Genomic DNA, 23,797 nt, shown 5'->3' with positions numbered 1-23,797 from the left:
GAGCAGTGGAGGGAAAGAGGATGGGAGAAGAAGTGGAGAGAATCCAAGCCGGAGGGAGATAGGTGGATAAGGCCAATAGATGATCATGAACCCTAAGGATCATCGTCGTGTCCCTCTAAACAAGTCAGGACGATTTGAGATGACCGACATCAAACTCATCTAACCACAATCCCATGCATCCCTGGCCCACACCCCCACTACTTTTATCTTGGAATTTTTTATTTTAATTTATGGTTACTTAAAAAAGCATACTTTACGTGTATGTATATATGTATGAGTCTATTATTTAATTTATAATTTGATGTATAAGCCACATACGTAATCTTTAATAGGTGTTATCTATCATAAAGTACATCAAGTCGAGTTGGCACCTAATTCAAATTCTGACCTGGCTGAAAAATTAGGATAAGTTTTAGAGGCGAAAAAGAAATAATAACAGTTAAGTTTCAATTTTTTTCTTAATAATAGTTAATTGAGTTCCTGAAAAATTTTGTTCAAAGATAAGTTTAAAATGTAGATTCAAACCGTTTGCAAATTATGAATTAATAATATTTAAGTTGTATAATTTATAATTAAAATGTTCATAATCACAATCATCGAATTGCTGCAACTTATGTTTTTTTTAAAAATAAAAAAGTAGCTATAATTAAATTGAAATTAAGAAGTAATTGTCCTTCTTCCGACAAAAAACGATTGGATTGATGTGCTGGGTGAAGAAATTTGCAAGCAGTTTCACTTAGCGAGGAATTTGAAACTCTCTTTAGAGAGAGGGAGATTGATTTTTGTAATTCTTAAGCCTGAAGCATAGTTAAGACTTAAAAGTAACCATTGTCCTCCACATGAATATGGCATGATTTTTTTTAGTGGGAATAAGCATATCATAAATTACTCTGAACTTGAGACTGATTCTTATCAAATGGTTCTTTATTGTCTTAGTGTTAAAATATGGTAATATTGTTTTTCTGGATAGTGATACAGTAATTGAAAACACGTGACCACAAGGTAATATAACATGTGAATTTTAATACAATTTACATTAAAAAAATCTCAAAAAAGTACTGTTGAATTTTAAAATTTCAAATAAATATTCATTACTATACTCATAAAAAAAATGACTACATTCGCGACCTAAATCTAAAAGTCAAAGATCTTATTGATGAATATGGGATGTGGAGAGTAGCTGAGACTGAACATTTGTTACCACAAGACATTCTTGACAGGATAATAAATACATTACCTCTGTATTGTAGTGCTGAAGAGGAGGATAGGTGGAAATGGACACTGACAGGAGACGGTCAATTCACCACAAAAAGTGCTTATAAGTGGTTAATGGGTTGCAGAAACGGTCCGGGAAACCAGTTTTGGAAGGGTGTATGGAAGTTGCAAGTTCCAAAGCGAGTTAAAGCGTTCATTTGATTAGTAGGCCACAACATATTAGTCATAGGAAGCCTGACGAAAAAATGGGATGGAGGCTCAGGATTATGTCAGATCTGCAATAAACATGAAGTAAATGGGTTACACGCCTTGAGAGACTATACGTGGACTAAAGAAGTTTGGGGGAATTTAGTACAGAGAAGTGAGGAGGAGGAATTCTTCAGAGTATCTTGGAGATACTGGCTTGAGAGTAACTTAAGCAATAGGGCCAGGACACAAGGAAACATACACTGGCCAGAATTATTTGCAACTGGGTGCTGGGCAATTTGGAAATGGAGAAATCTAAAAACTCATGGTCATGTCGATGAAGTGCCAGGAAACACTGCCTTTAGCATAAAACAATACCAAGCGAATTATATGAAAAGACAAGATGAGGAGCTCATACAGCACGGAGAAACCAGCTACATCTCATGGAAACCACCTAAGGAGGGCTGGTGCAAGCTAAACACTAATGGCATGCTGAAGAGAGGAGGTCAAGCTGGATGTGGAGGTCTGATAAGGGGGAATGAAGGAGAATAGATTAGAGGTTTTGTAGTAAAACTCAATGTTGGAACTATAAAGGAAGCAGAAGCTTGGGGGACATTGGAAGGTCTTTCCCTATGTTGGGATCTGGGGTTCAAGAAAATTGAAGTAGAGAGTGATGACGCAACTCTAATTTTTGATCTGACCACGAAGGGGAGAATCTCTGGGTGCTACCTTATCAAGGAAGATTGAGGAGCTCATTGACCGTAACTGGGAAATAAACTTCATGTACGTCTAGAGGGAAGGAAACCGAAGCACTGATGCTCTAGCCTCCTTATGCTGGAAACAGGGGGAAATAAGCAAGGTACTAAAAATTGGACCGGTGAGTGAACCGGTCAAGACAGTGGGTCAAGGGTTAGCGAGTTAGATCGGGGTCAGACCGGAATCAAACCGGTAATAATTAAAATAATATAATTTAATTAAAATTTATAAATATATCCTTATTTTAATTATGATTTATTTTCTTTCCTTCTTCAACACAACAAGTCTTTTCTCTTTCTTTCTTTTTTCACACGCAACAATCAATATGATTGACAGGATTGACAAATTTTTATCTCTCCCCTCCATTAATACCTTTTCTGACTTTCTCTTTCCCTAATAAAAGTAATAATGAATTAACAATAATCACTTTCCTGATTCCTCCTTGGGTCATTTCCTCAATCGAAGCCCATTTGCAGTCGCGTCTTCGGATTTCTTCAAACCAGAGAGGAGCAGCCCGCGAGCGTCTTCGGATTTCCTCAAACAAGAGAGGAGCACCTGCCGGCAAATCTCAACTCATCCACAAGCTAGAAGGAGTGCACCTTAAGGCTTGGACTTTCAGCAGCCTCCATGACTTCTCCTTGGCCAGATCTGATCGGTCCCTCTTCTTTGAACTTAACATCGTCTGCGTCTGCAATGGTTGAAGAGGGAGCACAAGCAAGCAGCCATTTTGTATGATAGTGGCAGGTAAGGAGAACAGCGGCGAGATCCGGCGACTGAGTTTTCCTTTCCCCTTCTTTGTAAAATAAACCGGTAACCCGTCTAGCCTAGCGGGTTATCCGGGTTATTCCCGGGTTACCCCGGTTTGGACCGAGTTACACCGGTTTAGTTGTTCTCCGGTTTTTGTGATCACCCGGACCAGACAGGCGACCGGTTCGCCGGTTTCCGGTCTGAACCGGCCGGTCCGGTCTTTAATTCCATGGAAATAAGAACTATTTGGATCCAACCACCCGACGAAGTTCAAGAAGCTTTGAAGAATGATCTGTTAGGAAGTGACGAATACCGCCACGTGTACCCTCACCAGTTTGTTTAGTTAGTGTCTATTAGGCGTTTGCCTCTCTTGTCACCCAAGAAAAAAAAAATATTACATTTGAAAAGCAAATAACAACATATTTTTATAATAATTCCTAATTTAAAATTTTGAAATTCAACAATATTTTTTTGGGATTTTTTCTTTATATTATATTGAGCCACATCAAACTAGTAGTTTAGATAATAAGATGATATGGTAGAATATGAATATATAATATGGCACCTTATCAACTCATTCGTCTATTGTAGGGTATTTTAATTTGGATATTTAAAATTTGAACTATAATCGCCAATTAATCCTCAGGGTAATAACAAATAGAAAATTATTGATTCATGCATCCATGGGAACAAGCAGGAGGCAAGAGTCTAGTTATACTTATTATCAATGACGACATGGCCACCTAAATTCTTTGCATTAATACCAGTCCATATCAGCATCATCAAAAATAAATAATTGTTTATAACAATGCAAATTTGATCAGAAGAAACAAATCAAAAAGGAAAAGAGAATAAAGTCTTCTTGTAATTAAGTCTGCATTTGTTGTATTATTATCAAGTTGCAACTACTTTCCGAATCATCCACCAAGTCAAAGCTATCTTCTTTGACTTGACAAGCACACTATATGTTTCAGTTTCCTTTGGCTTCCTTCCTTCAGAATTAAAAGAAGAAACAATTAAGCGAATTTAAACGTGCGTGTGTGTATAATTTAAACAGTTCAAATTAGATGTGTTTCTAAAACATAACCAGTGGAATATGTTTTCCGGATGCTTTTACTCGGCTTTTTAAACTTCAATTTTAATTTGAAGTCAACAATAAAATTCAGAGGCACCAACTACCAATTATAGTTTAAACAATATAAATTTATATCCTCATAGACGACTCAAAACCTATAATTATTTCGTCATACCTTTTTATTATATTGAATCTGCTAGTCTTAACACTACACATGACTTCCTCCTTCACCTAGTTTATACTCCTCCGATCCTAAATATGAGACCCATTTTGTAGTGTAATTTACACTACAAAATGGGTCTTATATTTAGGACCGGAGGGAGTAATAATCATGTTAAGATAATTACTTATCTGATATTTAATATAAGACCTATTTAACTAATTTGATTAGATTAAGGAAGTTAGGTAAGCTAGTTAATTATAAGAAATATGACATATTTTTCGTAAAACACCATAATTATTTTCTTTAATATCTTCTTTCCCTCTTCTACTTGATTATGGTTGAAGGAGATTCATAGGGGTAATTCAGAAAAAATTGATAAATATGATAAATAAATCTTATATTTAACACCAAATGAATTCAACAATTAGATCTTATATTAAAGACCGGCAGGAGGAGTATCATCTAAATGCTAGTCTCTTGTCGGACTAGAGACTGAAGGAAAAACCACCTAACGCAGGTGGTACCCAAATAGCCCGAATGCTAGTCTCTTGGTTGGAGGTAGATAAAGGAAAAAGTTAAAATTTTCGGTGTGTGGTAAAATCACCTAAAAAAAAAAAAGCCTTAATTTCTCAAAAAATCAAAGCCTCAAACACCTTCCTTACAAGTTACTATAACTGCGGAAATAACTTATTTTGAAGAACCTAAGTAAGTTCTATTTTCATAGCATTTATTTATTGTATATTTTTGAAACTGATCCTTAAAAATTGTAAATTAAAATTCAATTTAAAACATTTTTTGGTCTTTATGACTGAAAGATACAATATCTATTTAAAGACTAGTCAGTTTCTTTTTGGGAATTATAAAACTAAAATAGGCAATTTTTTTTTTTTGAATTTCTTCCCCCAGTATCTTGAGCTAAGGCCATTTTCAAGGCATATCAACGGGTTCAGACTAATCCGGAGCAGCACTTTGTGGGGCCCCAAGGATAGCTTGCCTACCACGAACACTGTTGTGTTCCCAAGTAGGATCAAACTCCTAACCTTGGTTAAGTTAGAATGACCCCCAACTAGACGATATAAGCGTTAGGTGGTAAACTAAAATAGGCAATTAATTGTGAAACTCCCAGACAAGCTAACTTTTTGAGAATTATGCTTTCTGAAAAGTTCAGAAATTTGAACAAAGTGACCCGCAAGGATTTATTTTCTCATTAATTAAGGAGTCAACACTTAACCCTAAAAAAACTTAGGGGTAGTCAATAGTTACAACGCATTTAGACAGATTAATGCAAAAGCTCATGGCAAACATTACCTAATTAAAAGTTAAATATATGTATTACAAGAACAAAACACTCTAGAAGTATAATTTTTTATGAAACAAGATCTAAAGGAATTCTTGGTGGGGCTTTCATGTATAAGAACACACTCAGACACACATCATATAATTATCATCATCAGTATATGTGGGAGAAGCTGATTCACCAGTGAATATAATAGGTCATGCGTCAATCATTGCAGCATCAAGCTATAATCTCCAGTTCTCTCCTGATTGATATAGTTGGAGAAGCTTAATTATATTATATTCTCACACACTCTGCTAAGCAAAAACTGGGCCAAACATCTGGATGGATCCCTCTTCATAAAATATTAAGTCTAAAATTAAAGCTGATATTATTGATTAATCATCATATCACTCGAAGTTTCAAAATTTTCAGAAACTGAGATCCGTGATTTATTTAATCTTAATTCCTCTTTCTTTCTTTTTACGCATACACCTAGCTAGTCTACTTTGAAATGGAATTCTTCTAAAAGAAGACCCGTAATTTTAATTGTTTTCTTTCCGCATTATCAAATCAGCTGGCATCCCAATATATATACTGTGATGCAAGAAGCTTTAATTAGCAGATCTCGAAGTCTGATGCATATATCTTTTGGCGCATAATTGCCTTTGACATTAAAGAATGGATTAAGTTGCGATCAGTACCAATTTATGGGCAAAATGGGCACAATCACATGCATTAAGCCAATTAAAAAATGTCCAACAAATCAAATGGGATACCATAAACAGTAGGGGTGGCCACGTGTTGGCTAAATGACTCATTATTGAGGAGTCCATGTTCCCCATTACTGCCTTAATTGGAATCTTATGCTATAAACAATTCTGTGATTAATTGCATTAAGCAGTTTTTAAAGCACACTACACTGCCAAGGTTGGCAAAAAACAATACCAAAGTTGGCTAAGCTAATATAATATTCTCATTAAGATATATATGCAACCTAATAAAGTCACGGAATTGAGGATTGAGTTGATGAACCACCTGTGGAATGATCATTGGCTCGCAGGCCATTTTCAAATGAACAGCGACAACCCACCCCATCTTATGTTGTTTTCATCCAGATTATGTTTGTCCTTAGATTCTCTTTTTGCCTTCAGATGACATTTTGTTTGAATATATTGTACTTAAATTTACGACCTCCGATCCGTACTTCAACTTAAGATTTTGCTTGATCCATTTGGTCCATTCTGATTGGGACGGTAAGATTGAAGCTGTCAAGCACTTCAACAAAAGAATAAATGAAGAGGGATTTTGATATTACATCGCTGATGACATCATAGTACGACAGAGAAATTCAATGGAAATTAAAATTGGATTCGAAGAAGTTGTTAATGATTAATATATATAGGTTTGAACAACCACAAGCTAGAGAGGGTGTGACTATATATAGGTATAACTAAGACTGAACAATTTAAAGCGTGACACAGACCTCGGAGGCAGAGATACATATAAGATATATCAATATTTGAGTTGAATCTTGAAGTGAAAGAAAAGTATGGTAGCCGCGATGGTTATGGGTTCAGAGAAAGCGTGGAAGAAAGGGCCTTGGACTCTGGAAGAGGATAAGCTGCTGAGTGAATATGTGAGCTTGCATGGTGAAGGAAGGTGGAGTTCAGTGGCCAAGTTTACAGGTAATATTGTATCAGTATATTTTGATTCTTCCATTGTATATCTGCCCTCCAAATCATAAGTACCCCTAATTAAAAACATAGGTGAAAATGATGAGAATGCACGTGAATGAAATTAAAGACAGTAGCTGACGTTGAATGAGTTGGGTTTCAGGGTTAAATAGGAGTGGGAAAAGTTGCAGGTTGAGGTGGGTGAACTATCTGAAGCCAGGGCTGAAGAAAGGCCACTTAACACCTCAAGAAGAAGCCATCATACTTGAAATCCATGCTATGCTGGGTAACAAGTAAGTGTTAGTCATATTTCTCTATTTCACTATATATCCCTTTTGCTTGCTCCTTATTCAGTAATGAATATGCTTATACATTATTGAACACAGGTGGTCTACAATAGCAAAATATTTGCCAGGTAGAACAGACAATGAGATTAAGAACTACTGGAGAACCCATTTCAAGAAGAAAGACAAATCCTCTCGTATTAATAAGAAGCAAGAAAAGAGAAGATCAAGAATTCTTAAACAGATGAAACAACATGAGCAGCAGCAGCAGCAACCTCAACAGTGCGATGTGCAAAGCAGCATCTCGTCTCATGCAGAATCAAACAATCAAACAAACGTTTCTGCTGGGACTGTTCTAGAGGACACCTATCATCCAGTCACCACCATGGAAGACCAAGATAATTACTTGCCTTTCATGTACCAAGATTACTTTCCCTCCCTGTGGCCTGAAAATACTGTAGAACAAGATGAAGGTTTGTGGGTTACATTATGGAACCTTGACGAAGAAATACAAGGTCACAGGGACAATCAGTTCAACCAAAATGCCATTCATCATAACCAGATTACAACTTCCTGTTTCGATGATATTTCCAACAACCTCTGCTTTGCAAAATACATGTCCGGCTGAACTGCCCGGACAATTTATGTTGTATCTGTTCTGTGATTGCAGCTATGTTATTGAGTAAATTTTCTTTCTGAACTTTTTCCCTGCACTTGTAAAATTGTAACTCAGTGAACCTAGCTAGCTAAAAGTGCTGTTCTATATGTTCATTCGGCGTCTATGTTTTCTTGCATACATGCATGTTTGTGTATTTTCACTCTTCACATCATATATATTCATGAGCTGATGACTATAACAGTGCCAAACACTGACAGATAATTAGATACATTAAACAGTCTGTAATATCTCGACCATCTGTACTGATAATTGTCCAGGCATAAACGATTGTACGTTAACAGAAACTTAGCTTAGGATATGAAGCTGGCTTCTCCATTCTCATGTTTTTCAAGTTAATAATCAAATCTGGCTATTAAACATTACGAGGCCTTGAACATTACTGCGCACGCCGGATTCCTGAGTTTACCTAACTGTATCATTGACAAAGCGCTGAAATTTTGCATGATGTTTAAATTTTTATTACCTTTAAATTTCTCACCATGATGTTTAGATCTGTAGATGCATACGAACCAATGCAGCATCATTGATACAAAAAATAAAGTACTTAAGAAATTACATCCTAAATTTTGTGTAGATGTATGAGGTTCAGTTTTATATATAGAGTATACATATGTAGAAGCGGATATTCTTTTTTTTTTTTTTTTGGCAGTAGAAGCGGATATTCTACTGTATTTATTACTTATGGAAGGAAAGCATCACTATCCCTTTTTCGCTTTGCGTTACTTATTGAGGATTTCTTGGTTATACGGAAAAACTTCGCAAACATTTTTGTCTTTCTGGGGAGTGTTATGGGTATATATTCCTTATCTTCTTGCCTTTCTCTCGTTTAATGGTTGACTCACTATTGGCAATTAAAGTGAGATGAGGCATTTACTCCGTCCACGTGTCTCTTAACGAGGTCACTGAATTCACTACGTAAAACCACAATAAGAGGCAAGGCCCAAGTTCCGAGATATGGGCTACAGAAGAGCCCAGTTCATTTTGGAAGATTACATGTAAGCCCAATAAGGCCGAGTAAATTTGGAGATCATTTCTGCGGCAAGGGAAAAAAATAATGTGGCCCATGCAGGTCTCGAACCTGCGACCTTCGCGTTATTAGCACGACGCTCTAACCAACTGAGCTAATAGGCCGTTGCGGTGGAGGCGTTAAGATAAATTATATAATGGCAAAAAGCGTGATCGTTTTCACCTCAAATAAAGCATCCCGCAAAGATTAGGGAGCGCGAGAAGATGGATAACATTACCGCCAGTGAACTTGCTGGATTTGGCGTGGGCACTCTACTCCTTTGTGCGACCATCGCGGCCCCAAAAATCGATGCTTTCTTTGCTGCCTCTCAGCGCAGGTAAACGAGTTAGTTCTTCTTTCGTCGTTTTTTCCCGCCCCATACTTTTTTCGTTTCTGCTATGACTAAACCTTGTTTGATTTCATCATATAGTACTGATTGCTGCGTCTCGAGGGCACTCTGCTCTGTTTCACCTTGTCAAATGTGGCCCCACTGTTACTGGGGTGTGACGAAGGCCTCTGGTAGTCCGTGAAGATAGTTCATGAAATAATCTAACTCATTTTTAAAACTCTGTAATTGCAGGGAATGTTTCTTATTTCCAAAATTGATGTCTATGACCGTGAACACCCTTTTAAACTTGGTGGTAGACACCCTTTTTTCTTGATCAGTAATTGATTAAGTAGATTACTGGAAGGTCAGCCTTTGATATTGACCCATTAGTCCCTCACATGAAGGCTCTGGTGTGCTTGGTTCATGGATTTGATTTTCGAAGTAATTTCAAACCTATTTACATGATGTTTGGATGTGACGAAAATATTAAAATTTCTGTTCTATACAAAATAACATGGAGACGATGCTATTTGTATACGTACGAAGGTCAAGTGTTTTCTAAGTTGGTTTCTGAAGTCTTGGAAATTAAGATATTTACGTATCTAATGTCACCTCAAGAAATTCTGATGGAACTCGTGGTAATGTTATTATGTTATCGGTAATAATCAGGAGAACTTTCGTCTTTAAGAGTCGTTGGGTTTTATTTGACCCAGAATTTAACTGTTGTTTCTTTTCAATCCATGATATGTGGCCATGTACTAAACAAAACATATCTGTTCAATCTAGTAGCATTTACTAGCTTTATTATTTTTCACCCGTGCTTTCTTGTGATTTAGCTGCTCAATATCATCCCCTAGCTCCTCTCTGTTGGCTGGTTATTATCATTCAAAGCCAAATCATGAAATAAGAAAGAAAGAAAAGAGAAAGAAAAATTGCTGTTCCATGGTGAGAAGGTCCCTGATTAGACCGAGTCCTTCCGGGGGAGTGTTGCACTTGTGCATGAGGATCAATAGTAATTAGAGCAAAACTAAGCCCTGGAAGGCAATCTGAAAAGAGATGTATTAGGCCATCTAGTTTGGTGCATAAGGGAGAGAATGGGAAATATCAGTTGTTAGATCGATCGGTTCTCTAATCATTATGTACTGGTAATTTATCTGGTTTCCTCAACATAACCATATAATTCTTTCTGAAAATACTTCCTTTTATTGCACAACTTAACCGAAAACTCAATATTTCTCTTCCCTTAACATCTTGTAAGTGTTCTGGCTCCTTGGGGGGGGGGGGGGGAGCCCTCGCAAGTGCCCCTAAGAAGTTACAAATTTCTTCTTTTGGAATTGAAATCCACCAAAGGCACATAATCTGAGCCTGATTTCATCATCAATCCAGTAACAGAAAAAGCCCTGTGCAGCTCAAGTGAACCCAATCCATGCCGTTTGACAGCTTGGATTCTTTTATCCCCCTTCTGTGCACTTTTGCACTAAGTAGTGTTAGATCAATATCATGGAATTTTTTTTTTTTTTTAACCTCGAAGAGTTAAACCATTATCATGCTAACGATTGGGTCTTAATGCAGCAACTCTGCCAAATGCCAAAGCCTTTTTTGAAATCATAATTCCAGCTTCTTAATCTTTCCATCAGTTTGTCTCTGGCCTCAAGTTATAAAATTATTTTTATTGGTGGACTGCTTTACTGGTAATGTGTTTTTTCTAATCACCTTGATTATGACGAAGTAATTTCTGATGATTTAAGTTTTATTACTACTCGCACAGTCATAAATGGTTTTGGCTGAGAAATAGATGATATTAACAGTTTAAAGATTAAAATGAGAATAACATGATGGTCAATTTATATTTTGATTCATGGATTTGATTGATCTACAATATGAAATACTATTTCAACTCAAAGTTTAAGCTGTTAAATGAAAGTTCATCTAACACACCCCTACTGACTGCAGCTCATTGGGTTTGTGCAAACGATGTGGCAATCTGAGGAGAATAGCATGTACTAGATGCAGAGGAACAGGATCGGTTAGAGAAGGGGCAATATTTGCTATTAACCTTGTAGAGGATTTGTATGATACCCTTGGAAGTAAATCGGGGAAGCTGGCACCATGCATAAAATGTCAAGCTAAAGGTTACTTTTCATGTCCTGATTGTTCCAGAACATAATCAATTTGATTTTTTTCTTCAAAGTCGTGTAACAAATCTCCTCTGTCAACAAACATTCTCGTCCTCAATGTAAAGACCTTATAGTCACATGGCTTCTTCCTTTGCTTGTTTTCCTTTTTCTTCGCCCCATAAATGGTGATGTGTTGGAGTAATCTATCTTTGGAAACAATTTAGGTGCCGTCATCTGCGTATTTTTCTATCTGATTTTTTTAACATAAATAGATATTTTCCATATCTTTGCACTATATTATTGACTTATTTGACAAAAGATAAGTGCTTGCGCTCCCTTTCTGATTTCATCCATTGAAAACAGTCACCATGAACTTTGAAATCGTATAGTGCATTCATGAACTTAAGTATACTTAATGGGCACCTAACATGCATATGTGGTAGGATGAAGAATATGAAGGAGGAATCATGTTATCAAAAATTATTTTTGTCTTTGCTTTAGTTTTTCTTTTGAATTTTTCTGATTGTTTCATTATTTATTTACGAAGTTTAAATCATGAATAACATGTTGGAAGTGTTGATCAATCAAAATACGCCACATGTGGATAGAAGGATTTGTTTCCTAGTATGTCAAAGTGTAGGCTGATCAATAAATCTAACGAGTCAGATGATAAGGGTTGTATCATTATTCGTGTTTCAGAAAATCGAAAATTCTGCTTCAAGCCTTGGTGCAGTGAACCATAATCAAAATGATTTTTTCCCTCTCTCTTCCTAAAGGATTCCTGGCATGCCTTCTTTATCAGTTGTTTTCTGTTAAATTTCATTGCATGCTTTTAATTGACAATCTCGGAACCCGATTCTTTCCTTAGTAGTTGTAGCATACCACGAGGGAGTCAGTATTTACTTTATAACTGTTTGGGAAACACATCGATGCTCTTGTCCGAGTCATTGGACCACTTTAGCATTTAAGGATAAATTCTCCTCTTACTTATTGGTGGCTTTAATTTCTGCATCACTTTGTACAATTTTTGGATCATCAGGAAAAAAATTCAATCATGTCAGACCAACTAGCCAGCCAGCCAGCAGTACAAGCTTTTGGTGAAAACCAAAATGAGTAGTGTTTGTATGAGCCTTCATTAGAATGAAGCTGTGTATGATTCTTTTATAGACATAAGTTGGAATAAATTATTATGACAGTGTGTAGAGGGCTGGCTTGTTAAGATGCATCAGGCACTTTAGGAACGCTTGGAAGTTCGCTTTCAGCTGTGATTAATTAGTTTAGATTAAAATGGAGTCATTATTTAGTTCATGCTTAGTATCACTTACACTAGTGAGTCAGGATGCAGGAAAATGAAAAAAATTTTAGTGTGGTAGTATCTGTTTTTCCTCCCCTCATTTTTTGTTCTATTTTTTATTCAGTATATGGACAGAACTTGACCTCCGATATGTTTGAGTGAGAGGATGAAGCAGAATGTTGATCAAGTGAAGAGTGAGAAAAGTAATTAAATAGTAATGGTCTGCTTTCCCTTAATTGAATATTTTATTTAAATGTAAAATAAGGTGAATTATGGAAGAAACAAATTCAAGTATAAGGATTTTTCTTTTTAAAAAAATCCTAAAATGTTAAAACATGATGGTTAATTTCTGAGAATAGCTCGTGGGAGAAACATTTGCGGCAAAATTTTCTGAGTTGGAAGATTCCGGTCACTGAAATTATTAGTGCATAGAAAGGAATTGAGCTGGAATGCGTGGAAAAGAGATAAAAGCCATGTTTTTCTGAAAGAGGAGGTCTGCCCAGCACTTTATAAGAGGCAAGTGTTGTGATGCGTATGGCAATTTTAAGAAAAGTGCAAAATCTATGATGTGAATAATTCGTCCCTGAAGTCGTACCTCCCTTCAATTTTTCCCATCAGCAGTAATGCATTAGAAATTTGCGAGGATGATTTTGGGTAGAATTAATATTTTCAAAAAAATATTATAAAGGATAGGAAGGAGCTGTGAGTAATCGGCGAAGATTGCTTTTTTCACCGCGGGTGGCCGACCCGACCCACCTGGGGGGAGGGTGATACTGCGGCCCCATGCTGCTGCGGCTCTCTCGCGCTGACACGTGATACTGAGAGGGCCCCCCTTACGTGTCCGTACGACGTCGCTACGCCCAAAGCGCTGTGCTCCATTTCCATCAATCGGGTTGGCGTCACCTGGCAGGGTACATGGCCCCGCTATCACTGCTCGACACGTCACTGGGCCTTTGAGAAAAGCCCATCGCTGGAGCCCAACAGCGAACAAATCGATTATCCTTTGTTTTTTGTCATAAATTTACGTTTTGCCGAAGATGAGAGCATTTAATGAATTGGTGCGGTTCTTGAGTGGGTGTAACAGTTGAAGGGAAGCGAAGAGAGGAGAACGGTAAAGGAGGGCGAATGTGACTTGAGGAGGTTGAGGGCCCCTAAAAATGGTGTGAGAATTGAAGGCGAGACAAACACAGAGAGAGAGAGGGGGGGGGGGGAAGGAAAGGGAAGGGCATATGGGGCACCGTGATTTCTTTGTTTGGAAACGTGTGCTGCCACTTCCCTCATTATGAGATTCCTTATTTGGTGAGTGGATGCAAGTGGCCTGACAATGACCCTGCTCAGTTTCTTCCTTTTACAGTTTTACCCCTCTCTCTCCTTCAATTAATTAATCTCACCCTGCTCAGTTTCTTGCCTTTTCCCCCTCCTCCTAATTAAACCCCCCCTCTCTACACCGTCTCCTTGTTTGACATCATGTTGGGAAATTCAAGAAATTAATTCGCTAAGACTAAAAATATTGATTTGCATTATTATTGATGCTAAAGACTAAATTAAATTAGAATAAAAATCATTTTTTGCCAGTGTGAACCTAAACAAAACCTGAATTTCCTATTAATTTGTCTTAATTGGCATTATTGCTGCCAACTAGTGCCCGCTGATTGAGACCCATGATGCTAAAGACTCTCTGCTCCTCAACAAACTATATGCACTGCTTTTATATTTTATTATTTCAAACATATTTGATTTTGAGATCAGCCCTATTTTTGTTTCTCTTCTTTATTTTTGAAGAAAGATTATCACGTTGTGTTCGATCCTGTCTTTGCCCAAAAAAAAATAATAATTTAATTCCAATTTAACATGAAAATTATAATATCGTTTTAAAAAAAAAAACTAACGCTTTCGATATTGATTCGTATGATACATGTGTGGAAACATATATTCAAAAAATACTGGTATATTGGAAAAAGCATATATTACTTACATATTTATTGCATTTAACCAATTTTAACTTATTCTGATTTTTGATCAACATAGAATTTGGTTATTTATATGGTGTGTGTAAAATGAGAGGGAGTGTTATATTATATTTGGGCTCAGAGGAAACCCTTGGCAGCCACTTTTTAATTATCACGCACACACTATTGAAATGAACAACGTCCAATGATATAATACTTCTCCAACTTTAAATGTAAAACTCATTGTACAGTAGTATCTCCGGTCCGAACTAGTTGACTAATTTAAGGAGATTAACGAAATAAGTTAAATTAGTTATTTACAATAAATATGTGCTGTCTTTCCTAAAATATCCTTACTAATCAAATATATTAGCTAAAACTACTATTATTAGAAGGACTATCTTGAAAAAATATATATAAATACGAGAGACAAAGTAGATTGAGATCTTATATTTAGGACCAAAATAAAATTCAAATAAGGTCTTATATTAAAGACCGGAGGTAGTATAATTTATATTATAAAATAAGTATTATATTTAAAATTGGATAGGTATAATATATTATTCATCTGGTTTTGGGTTTAGCTTACAATACAGTAGTAGTAACTTGGCCATTATCGAGCGACGATTGATGGCAAATCAATGCAACAATTTATTATTAATGCTTCAAATGAATAGAAAGGGCTATATAGGCCATTGAAGTAGGTGTCAACAAAAATCGGGTTTAAATAATTAATTTGATGGATATTTTTGACCCATCAAACTTCCACACACGCAGGGAAATGGATTCGATAGGAGCTCTATCGCCATTCTCCTCTCAAACATGTAAAATATTGAGACTCCTCTTAACTTTCAAGATCATCTAAACCTCAGAATTATGCTTTTTCATTTTTTAATTCCAAAAATATTCTGGAAAATTTCACAGTTCCCAATACAATCTTATACATGGTTCTTCTCTGTTTGATATTGCAGGTTAGAGATCAAAACCCCTCTACACACACACACACATATGTATACAACAATTCATTTCAAAAATCTCCAAAATAAAATGTGAGGGGGGATTTCTTCGGTTGGTCAAGATGATGTGGTTGATTTACTTGGGAATTTTGAAGGAGTACGTAAAGAGAAGGAGGCAAGTGGCAATGGGTTGAGGGAGCTAATCTGGGAATTAACATGCATGACAGAGATTTGTAGCCTGTAATGAACTGACACGTGGGGGACCCATTTTAAGGTATGTGACGACGTTCTGATGCTTCTCTGTCGAAGCTCGAAAATGACACAGATTTTTCTTTTCACATTTTCCCCTCTCCACTCGCCCTCTCTCCCCTTAATCCCCATAACTGTCGTCAGTGCGGGTCACGCGCCGACGGCGCGGGTAGGTATGATGTGTTATACCAAAAAAACCTCAACCGAGCAAAGCATGGGAAGGAGGAAGGTAGTATGAAACTGGAAGGAACAAAAACCCCAAGGCTCCACTCCATTTTCTGGCGGAGATTGACAAAACCTGAGGATAAAAACCTCATTTAAGAGAGCAAGCGAGGCTAGAAGCCAACCCAATAACTCAAAGAAAGAAAGAAGAAAACTTTCTCTTTTATCTCTCTCGTTTCTCTCTCTAGGTTTCAACTTTCAACCTCAATTATCCAACTTTCTCTTGTTTTCACAAATTTGGTTATACTTGGGTACTGCCCAGGAAAGTGCATCATCTGGTGTGCCCCAGAGGAAGAGGAGGAAGAAAGCAAGAAAAGTGAGGAAAGAGATTGAGAGGTGGAGAGATTGTATAGAAATAGAAAGAAATTAATAAAAAAGGGAAGTTTTAGATCAAGAAAGATAGATTGGGAATTTTAATTTAGAGTTAGTTTATTGGGATATGGGGAGGGGAAGAGTGGAGTTGAAGAGGATAGAGAACAAGATAAACAGGCAGGTCACTTTTGCAAAGAGAAGAAATGGCCTTCTCAAGAAAGCCTATGAGCTCTCTGTGCTCTGTGATGCTGAGGTTGCCCTCATCATCTTCTCCAACCGTGGCAAGCTTTATGAGTTCTGCAGCAGCTCTAGGTATGTTTTCGTGTCAAAACTCTCGCTGCATCTTCGCTTCTTTGATTTTGTCCCTATCTTTCTCTTTCTCAAAGACTGTCACACTGTTTAATTATTTGGTCACGGACGATCGAGATCTACTTGCTTCTTTTCCTTTTGCTGCCTTTTTTTTACACAAGGCTAGTTTCTAGCTATTTTCCTCCGTCAGATCAGTATATTTCTATGATTTTTGATCTTACTGTATGTCATTTTGAGGCTTCTCGGAGTTTCTAGGTTTTTCTTTTAATGAAATATTGCCTTGTTTAAGTTTATCCTTGTTCTGATCTGATTTTTTGTTTACTTATATGTGACTTTTTTGCGAGATGACTGATGATCAGCTTCGTCTTTACTTTGCTTTTCACTGTCTCTTGGCTTTACTACCTTTGGTTCAACAAAGAACCTTTTTTATGAAGTCTTTGCTGCTGCTAAATACCTGGATTTCGGAGACTAAATAACGAGTGTAGATCGAGCATAAAAATTCTGCTTCTTGTTTAACTTCTTTTTCTTTTTTTTCCTCTTAAGGTTTCTTTGCCATGATCTGGTTCACTTTAAAAGTCTGGCTAAGTGACTTAATGATAACTCAATAACCAATAGACAACATAGAGTTATATTGTTTTGAAAGGGAGCTTTTACATCCTACTGATCATTGAGCAATCTGTCACTCCAAGTCATGGTCAAGATCTCATAAACATATGTCCAGTTTTTTACATATATTCTTTTTGCTAGAAATATAGGACTGCTGGAGAAAAAGCCGTTACTCTTAGCTTGTTGTGATTTGTTCCTGAAATTTGTATCTGCGCGTCGTCCGATGGAGTTATTAGGTTAGTGATAATTAATAATTAATACGCCGATAAATTTCTGCACTGACAGCAAGCAAACAAACAAACAAGTTTCTGTTTTTCACCTCTTCTTAATTCAAAGTTGCTCAATTAAACTTTTTATTCCAGCTTGCTGCTGTGAATAATGTGAAACTTCGAGTTGCTTTGGTTGTTCATAATAACAAAAAATTTGTTCATTCTCACATGATGAAGTTCCTCAATCGGATTGAGAATAATATAGTAGTCACTAATCCTTTAGAACGTGCTCCCTTCTTTTAGGGTGTGTTTGGTATGAGGGATTTGGGAGGGAGGGGAGGGAAGAGGAGGGATTTTAATCATTTCCTCTTGTTTGGCAACACACAAATTTTAAGAGGGGAGGGAAATTTTTTAAAAATTTCCCTCCCCTCCCCTCCTCAACCTCCCCTCCAAAATTGAGAGGATTTGGAGAGAAAGAGCAATATTTTGTCATATTATGACCATTATGCCCATATTTTGTCATGTTGTGACCAATATGTCTATATTTTGTCATGTTGTAACCATTATGCTCACGTTTTAAATAAAATAAGAGCAAAATTGTCCATATTAAAATATTTTTCCCTCTCCTCTTTTTTTATAAATCCAAACAAGATAATATTAAAATCCTTCCACTCCCCTCCCCTCCTCTTCCTTCCATTAAAATCCCTCCCCTCCCCTTCCTCTCATTGAGCCAAACATACCCTTAGAGGCCTTCTGGTTTCAGTTTATTACAAGAATATTTCAACAATATATATTTTCTGAACTCTACTGAGCATATTTTTACTCATGCTTTCAAATTTTTATTTTGGAAAAAAAGACGGTTGGAAAACCGAACAAACTTTTATCCAAAAATATCGCCTTTGAAACACCCATAGTTGATACTACCTCTGGTCCTAATTATAAGATCTCATTTATAGTCTACAAACTAGGTCTTATAATTAGGACCAGAGATAGTAACTCGTTTTTATGATGAAGAATATTAAATTTACAAACAAAGTCTTATAATTAGAACTGAAAATAGTAACTCGTTTTTTATGATGAAGAATGTTAAGCTACGTTGATACCTAATTAAGCATATGTGTACACGCCGCGATTTAATATCATTTTGACACTCCCTGTAAAAGCAATGTGTGTGAATTTCTCTTTCACTTTCCGCGACGTACCTTCCCATTATTCTTATTTTATACTATTTCCTTTTTCCGATGTAAACGATGAGTTCTCGTTTGTTAATTCACGTTTGATTTCCTTGCTGTATAAATTTCTCCTCAATTTCCTTCAATTGATGACTTTGTTCACGAGGATACATGTGGAGTTACTCATGACTTGGTAGGCACAAATAATATTCATGCACCGTTGATGTTCTTGTTCGGCATATTTTTTCATGTCATTCATAATCTTTTTTTTGGAGTTGGCAATGTGGCATTCAGAGTCTAGGGTTATATCAGGAAAAAAAAAATCTAGGGGTACTATGTTATACAAAATGCTGATGAAAAAGAGAAGGTGCCATAATATAGTATAAGGCTAAGGTTATTTGAGTAGGGTTAGGGTTTCTCCTAATCATTATACTGGAGATTTGTATGTGTGAAATAGAGTATTAGATTCTTCGGTAAAAAAAGAAATAGAGTATTAGATTCATCATAGATATTGAAAGGATCTTTTTTTGGACCTGATAAAAGATCAAATAGTCAGAGACCTGGACCTCTAAAGGTTTTCGGAGAAGCTCTATGTTAGCTTGCCCCTTGCCAGTCAAAAGAATTTCTTACCGAAAAAAAAAACAAAAATTAAATATATACGTGCCATCAGAAACCCAGAGATTGCAACTCTGAGCTGGATTAAAAATAAAAAACATGGTAAATAAAGGGCAATGATCTATAATGTGTAGGTTCAAGCTCCTATGATGTTAAGAGCTTTAATTTATGTTGGTATAGTGTGAATCATTCTCAAGCAGATCCTTAGCATGCAGTCTTTTCAGATTAGCTTCTTCGCATTCTTTGATAGACTTCGTCTTTAATTATGCATTCTTTATGCCAAAGTGTGAAATTGGTGCATGTATGAGTCAAATAAGTTTGGAAAAGATTTCAGCAAACACTTTGCACATTAAGCTATGGTCCTAGTATAACCGATTTTATTGTCTCTCCAAACAGGAAAAGACGACGATAAGGGTCAGGGAAACATGAGATAATAAAATGACTGCTATAAAGTGGGAGGATGTAACCCTAGAAAGATTCCGTGGCAATAGGAGGAGCAGGAATATTCTAACTAAACTATTAAATATCAGAGTAACTGCTAGCCTCCAACATATAGAAAGAGCTGGCGACCTGTCAAATACTGTTTTGTTATGTACCACACGATACTGTGCTTGAATAGTCCTAGAAGTAGCTAGGAGTAGATTAGCACTGTAGCAGAGAGAACAAACAGTTTTCCCTTTTTAAATGCAAGAACAGTACTTCCATGTGCCTTCTGTCACTGTAGATTTGAGTCCATCTACCACTCTTTACTTGCAAATAAATCCTTCACATCTGTGCCCCCTGGAAATGCAAATTGCAACAGTCACATCTCTGATCTGCATCACTTGCCTTCTAATCTAAACATCATTAGTATTACTAAAACCCCTTACACTTTCTGTTCAATAATCCAAACTCATTTTTGTTAATTCCCAGAGATCACATACCTTCAGAGTTAAATAAATCCAAAACTTGGTTTTCACCTTAAGTAATTATACGAAAGTAATCAAAGGATTGAAAAACCAGTTATATAAATCGATAACTAAACATGTGACTAAGGCCGAGTCGTCACTTGTCAGTGTGATGATCCGTTCCGACACATATATTTAGGATTACAGAAGTCCATCGCTTTCTGTTAGTATAGTGATGATCATAGGTTGACCAATATATATATATATATGTATGTATAGACACACAAACATTGATCACAACGCTTGTGAATAAATTTAAGTGTGGTGCATATTATAACACTGAGGGGGGTTGTTGATTCGTTTGAATGATAGCAGCATGCTCAAAACCCTGGAAAGGTACCAAAAGTGCAGTTATGGTGCAGTGGAAGTCAGCAAGCCTGCCAAAGAGCTCGAGGTAACTTCATTGTCTCTTAACTTTCTATCTTCACTCTCGTCACTTTACCCTAACTCCTCACTGTTTTTTGACGTTACGGTTCACCTTCGTAATTAACTTCACTTTGCAGCCTGTCGATTCATGATCATTAATCGTAGTATCGGTACTAAAATTTTGAAGTGTAACGTACACTTTTTTCCTTTTAATTTTCATTAAATTAATTAGAAACGAAATTGTTAAGATATTAATATGCGGAATTTGACCTGTAATAAAGATAATAAGTGGGATTTTTGTCAGTCACATAAGATTTCTAGTCTCTGGACTCGTGTTGTTTACTTTGACTAATAAAAGGTTTATTGGCTTTGTCTGTTGAGAAAGAATCTTTCTCCACCGATACTGGTAGTTTTTTTTAAATAAATAATAAAAGCTTATTTCCAAAGCTTAAAAGTTGATTTCTCTTGATTACGTGATTATTAGTGGTATATGGATAATCGTTCCATGCTTTATGATACTCAAGGAACATTTTATATCAGTGCATTTTAAAGTTTTTTCGTTAATATCTAATTAAACTATAGTATAGCGAGTAAAATACATATAGCTTTTCTTAAATGATTTGTACGTCAATTTTAAAGTTGGCAGATAAATTAATTTCAGAAAAATGTCTTAAATTTATATTGAAAAAAAAAACTCCCTCGAAGATATAAGAATCTAATTAAGAACTATTGCTTATTATTCACTCCATTAGTCATAACTCGATTTCAATGTTTTAACTTCGATTAGCAGTTAATTACAAGTGGTCGTTTCAAGAATTATTACTTATTATCGCGTTACTTACAATTTGTTTATTTCATTCACATCAGTTCCATTGTTACTAATTAGAACTCAAAATTATAATATTGGAGAGATTTGAGAGATTTTGTTGCAGCAAACGAAAAAGAGTGGATGTAATTTTCAAATATATATGGATCTTTATTTGCAAGGGTTTTCTAAAGTCCTCCGAAATTAATTTATATATGGTGCAACTATTTTTGTCATATTTCATTTGCCATTGCTCTGTTGTGGCAGAATAGCTACCGTGAGTACTTGAAGCTGAAAGCCAGATTTGAATCTCTCCAAAGGACTCAGAGGTTCTTTCCTTCTTTCTTTTCTTATGCTTCAGGCTTGAAATCAACAGTTTCATTAGTTAGTAATTAGTATATTGTATTCTCATGTTTGTCAAAGAGTTTCTCTTTCAATTTGTTGCATTAGAATTTGTATGTATCAGTGGCATTTGACCTGTGTTTCCTGCTGCAGAAACCTTCTAGGGGAGGACTTGGGCCCACTGAATACCAAAGAACTTGAGCAGCTCGAGCGACAACTGGACTCATCTCTCAAGCAAGTTAGGTCCACAAAGGTAATGAAACATTTAGAAATCAACTGATACTTCATAGGACTTTTTGGGGTACCATGGATTCAGACAGTACTAATTATAACATGCATGCATATATATCTTCGTCAAATAAACATGATAACTGCCGAAATATTTCAGAAACTACTTTTATTATTAAAACTACAGTGTCCACACTTGTTCGGAAATGATGAGGTTGTGCGGTGAATGTATTTTCTCTTTGGGGCCAAAGTGCTGTGTATCTATTTTCAGTTTTTCACTCCTATACTATTTGTGAGAGGTTTCTTATGAAATGTTTACTATGACTCCTGTTGGTTTTGTGGCACTGTCTGGAACATCATTTTACAGACACAATTCATGCTGGACCAACTATCTGATCTTCAAAATAAGGTACGTATAACAACATGGTGGTCATGTCTTGTGTAATGAAACAACTTTATTAATTGCTAATACTTTAAAGCTACTGTTTGCTTTTACAGGAGCAAGTTTTAGCAGAAGCAAACAGAGCTCTGACTATGAAGGTAATATTACATCATCAGCATTTATTGATTTTATATTTCAGGCAACATGAGACAGACCTAATCTGGTTACATTAGCTCCTTAAGATCGCATTATATTCTTCTGCTAAATAATATCCTTTAAAGATTGCCTAAACAACAGTGAGCAAATTCAAGGAAAACCTCATCAACTTACCTTCTCGTAATATGATTATGCAATTATCTTGAAACATTGTTGGTTGTTATTGGCAGCTGCAAGAGATTAATGCAAGAAACCACTTCAGACAGTCATGGGAAGCTGGTGATCAAAGCATGCCATATGAGACTCACAATCCTAACTCTCAGGGTTTCTTTCAGCCTCTGGAATGCAATCCCACGTTGCAGATGGGGTAATATATTGTGAATTACTTCCCTGAAAAAGTAAAGTTATTAGTTCATTTGAGTGATATTCTAATGCATATGCCCCTGCTGTTGGATCAGTCCTGAATACAGGTACAATCCAGTAGCTTCAGATCAGATTGCTACAAGTAGTCAAGGCCAGCAAGTGAACGGCTTCATTCCAGGGTGGATGCTCTGAGCTTATGATCTGTGGGTAGATGGTCATATATAAAAGCAAACACCTAACGAAGGAAATGGCAAGAGTTTCTAGTTGGCAATGCAATGTGTAAATGCTTCATCCTGAGAATTTTCTCTATAAGCTTGTTTTAATTCCACATAAAACTAAACCAGCAGTGACTTATTTATCATGAATAGGCTATGGAACCTTTAGCCATCAAGACTGTTTGCGTATGTAGTGCCTTGGAATCTTGATCTTTCAAGCACAACTTTCGTCTGAAAGAAAGACTGATTAATATGTTTATATTTTGGTCCTCTTCTTTGACCCTGCATTCATTTTTATTATTTGTTACATAAGGCTTTGCGCTGTTTTTTTTTCCTTTGAATGCTATTGGACGTACTCTTGTCTATTTCGGGTCTGGGTAGAGATTTTATGCGTATTCGGATACAGAGGGAATGCACGATCATTTTAAGAATTGGAGGGAGATGGTCAATCAAGATTGTGGGAGATTTGCCCTATTTATACCTCCAGTGGAATTTTATAGGATTTATATTTCAGTTTGGTAGGATATATATATCAAGTTTGAGTACAGACTTGTTTGATGTGAGAGTTCTCACATTGGATAGATTCGTTATG

The 23,797-nt window shown here is 36.3% G+C and overlaps 2 protein-coding genes, 1 long non-coding RNA gene and 1 other non-coding gene across 5 annotated transcripts; 3 read left to right on the top strand and 1 right to left on the bottom strand.

Annotated features, from left to right (window-relative positions):
* The first annotated feature begins 6,928 nt into the window (after nt 1-6,928).
* LOC114722806 (transcription factor WER-like) lies at nt 6,929-8,163 on the top strand. The gene is made up of 3 exons (XM_028908906.1): nt 6,929-7,106; nt 7,258-7,387; nt 7,481-8,163. The coding sequence occupies exons 1-3, from the start codon at nt 6,971-6,973 to the stop codon at nt 8,004-8,006; spliced, it is 792 nt and encodes a 263-aa protein (XP_028764739.1). The 5' UTR covers nt 6,929-6,970; the 3' UTR covers nt 8,007-8,163.
* Nucleotides 8,164-9,114: 951 nt separating this feature from the next.
* TRNAI-AAU (transfer RNA isoleucine (anticodon AAU)) lies at nt 9,115-9,188 on the bottom strand. The gene has a single exon. It is a non-coding gene; the product is annotated as a tRNA-Ile (tRNA).
* A 103-nt stretch (nt 9,189-9,291) lies between these two features.
* Nucleotides 9,292-11,426, top strand: LOC114722807 (uncharacterized). Its single transcript, XR_003738186.1, has 3 exons — nt 9,292-9,400; nt 9,644-9,755; nt 11,345-11,426. It is a non-coding gene; the product is annotated as an uncharacterized LOC114722807 (long non-coding RNA).
* A 4,898-nt stretch (nt 11,427-16,324) lies between these two features.
* LOC114722937 (developmental protein SEPALLATA 1-like) lies at nt 16,325-23,464 on the top strand. Of its 2 annotated transcripts, none has more exons than XM_028909057.1 (8): nt 16,325-16,802; nt 20,664-20,742; nt 21,787-21,848; nt 22,015-22,114; nt 22,457-22,498; nt 22,588-22,629; nt 22,858-22,994; nt 23,086-23,464. In XM_028909057.1, exons 1-8 carry the CDS (start codon nt 16,618-16,620, stop codon nt 23,180-23,182), a joined length of 744 nt encoding a protein of 247 aa, XP_028764890.1. In that variant the 5' UTR covers nt 16,325-16,617; the 3' UTR covers nt 23,183-23,464. The 2 variants fall into 2 exon arrangements, with proteins under 2 accessions (XP_028764890.1, XP_028764889.1); XM_028909056.1 differs by having other exon boundaries at nt 20,661-20,742.
* Nucleotides 23,465-23,797: the final 333 nt, after the last annotated feature.

The sequence above is a fragment of the Neltuma alba genome, unplaced genomic scaffold (genome assembly GCF_004799145.2).
Source record: "Neltuma alba isolate B1F8T4 unplaced genomic scaffold, ASM479914v2 tig00012116_pilon, whole genome shotgun sequence".
Lineage (NCBI taxonomy): Eukaryota > Viridiplantae > Streptophyta > Magnoliopsida > Fabales > Fabaceae > Neltuma > Neltuma alba.
This window is presented reverse-complemented; position numbering and strand designations above follow the sequence as displayed.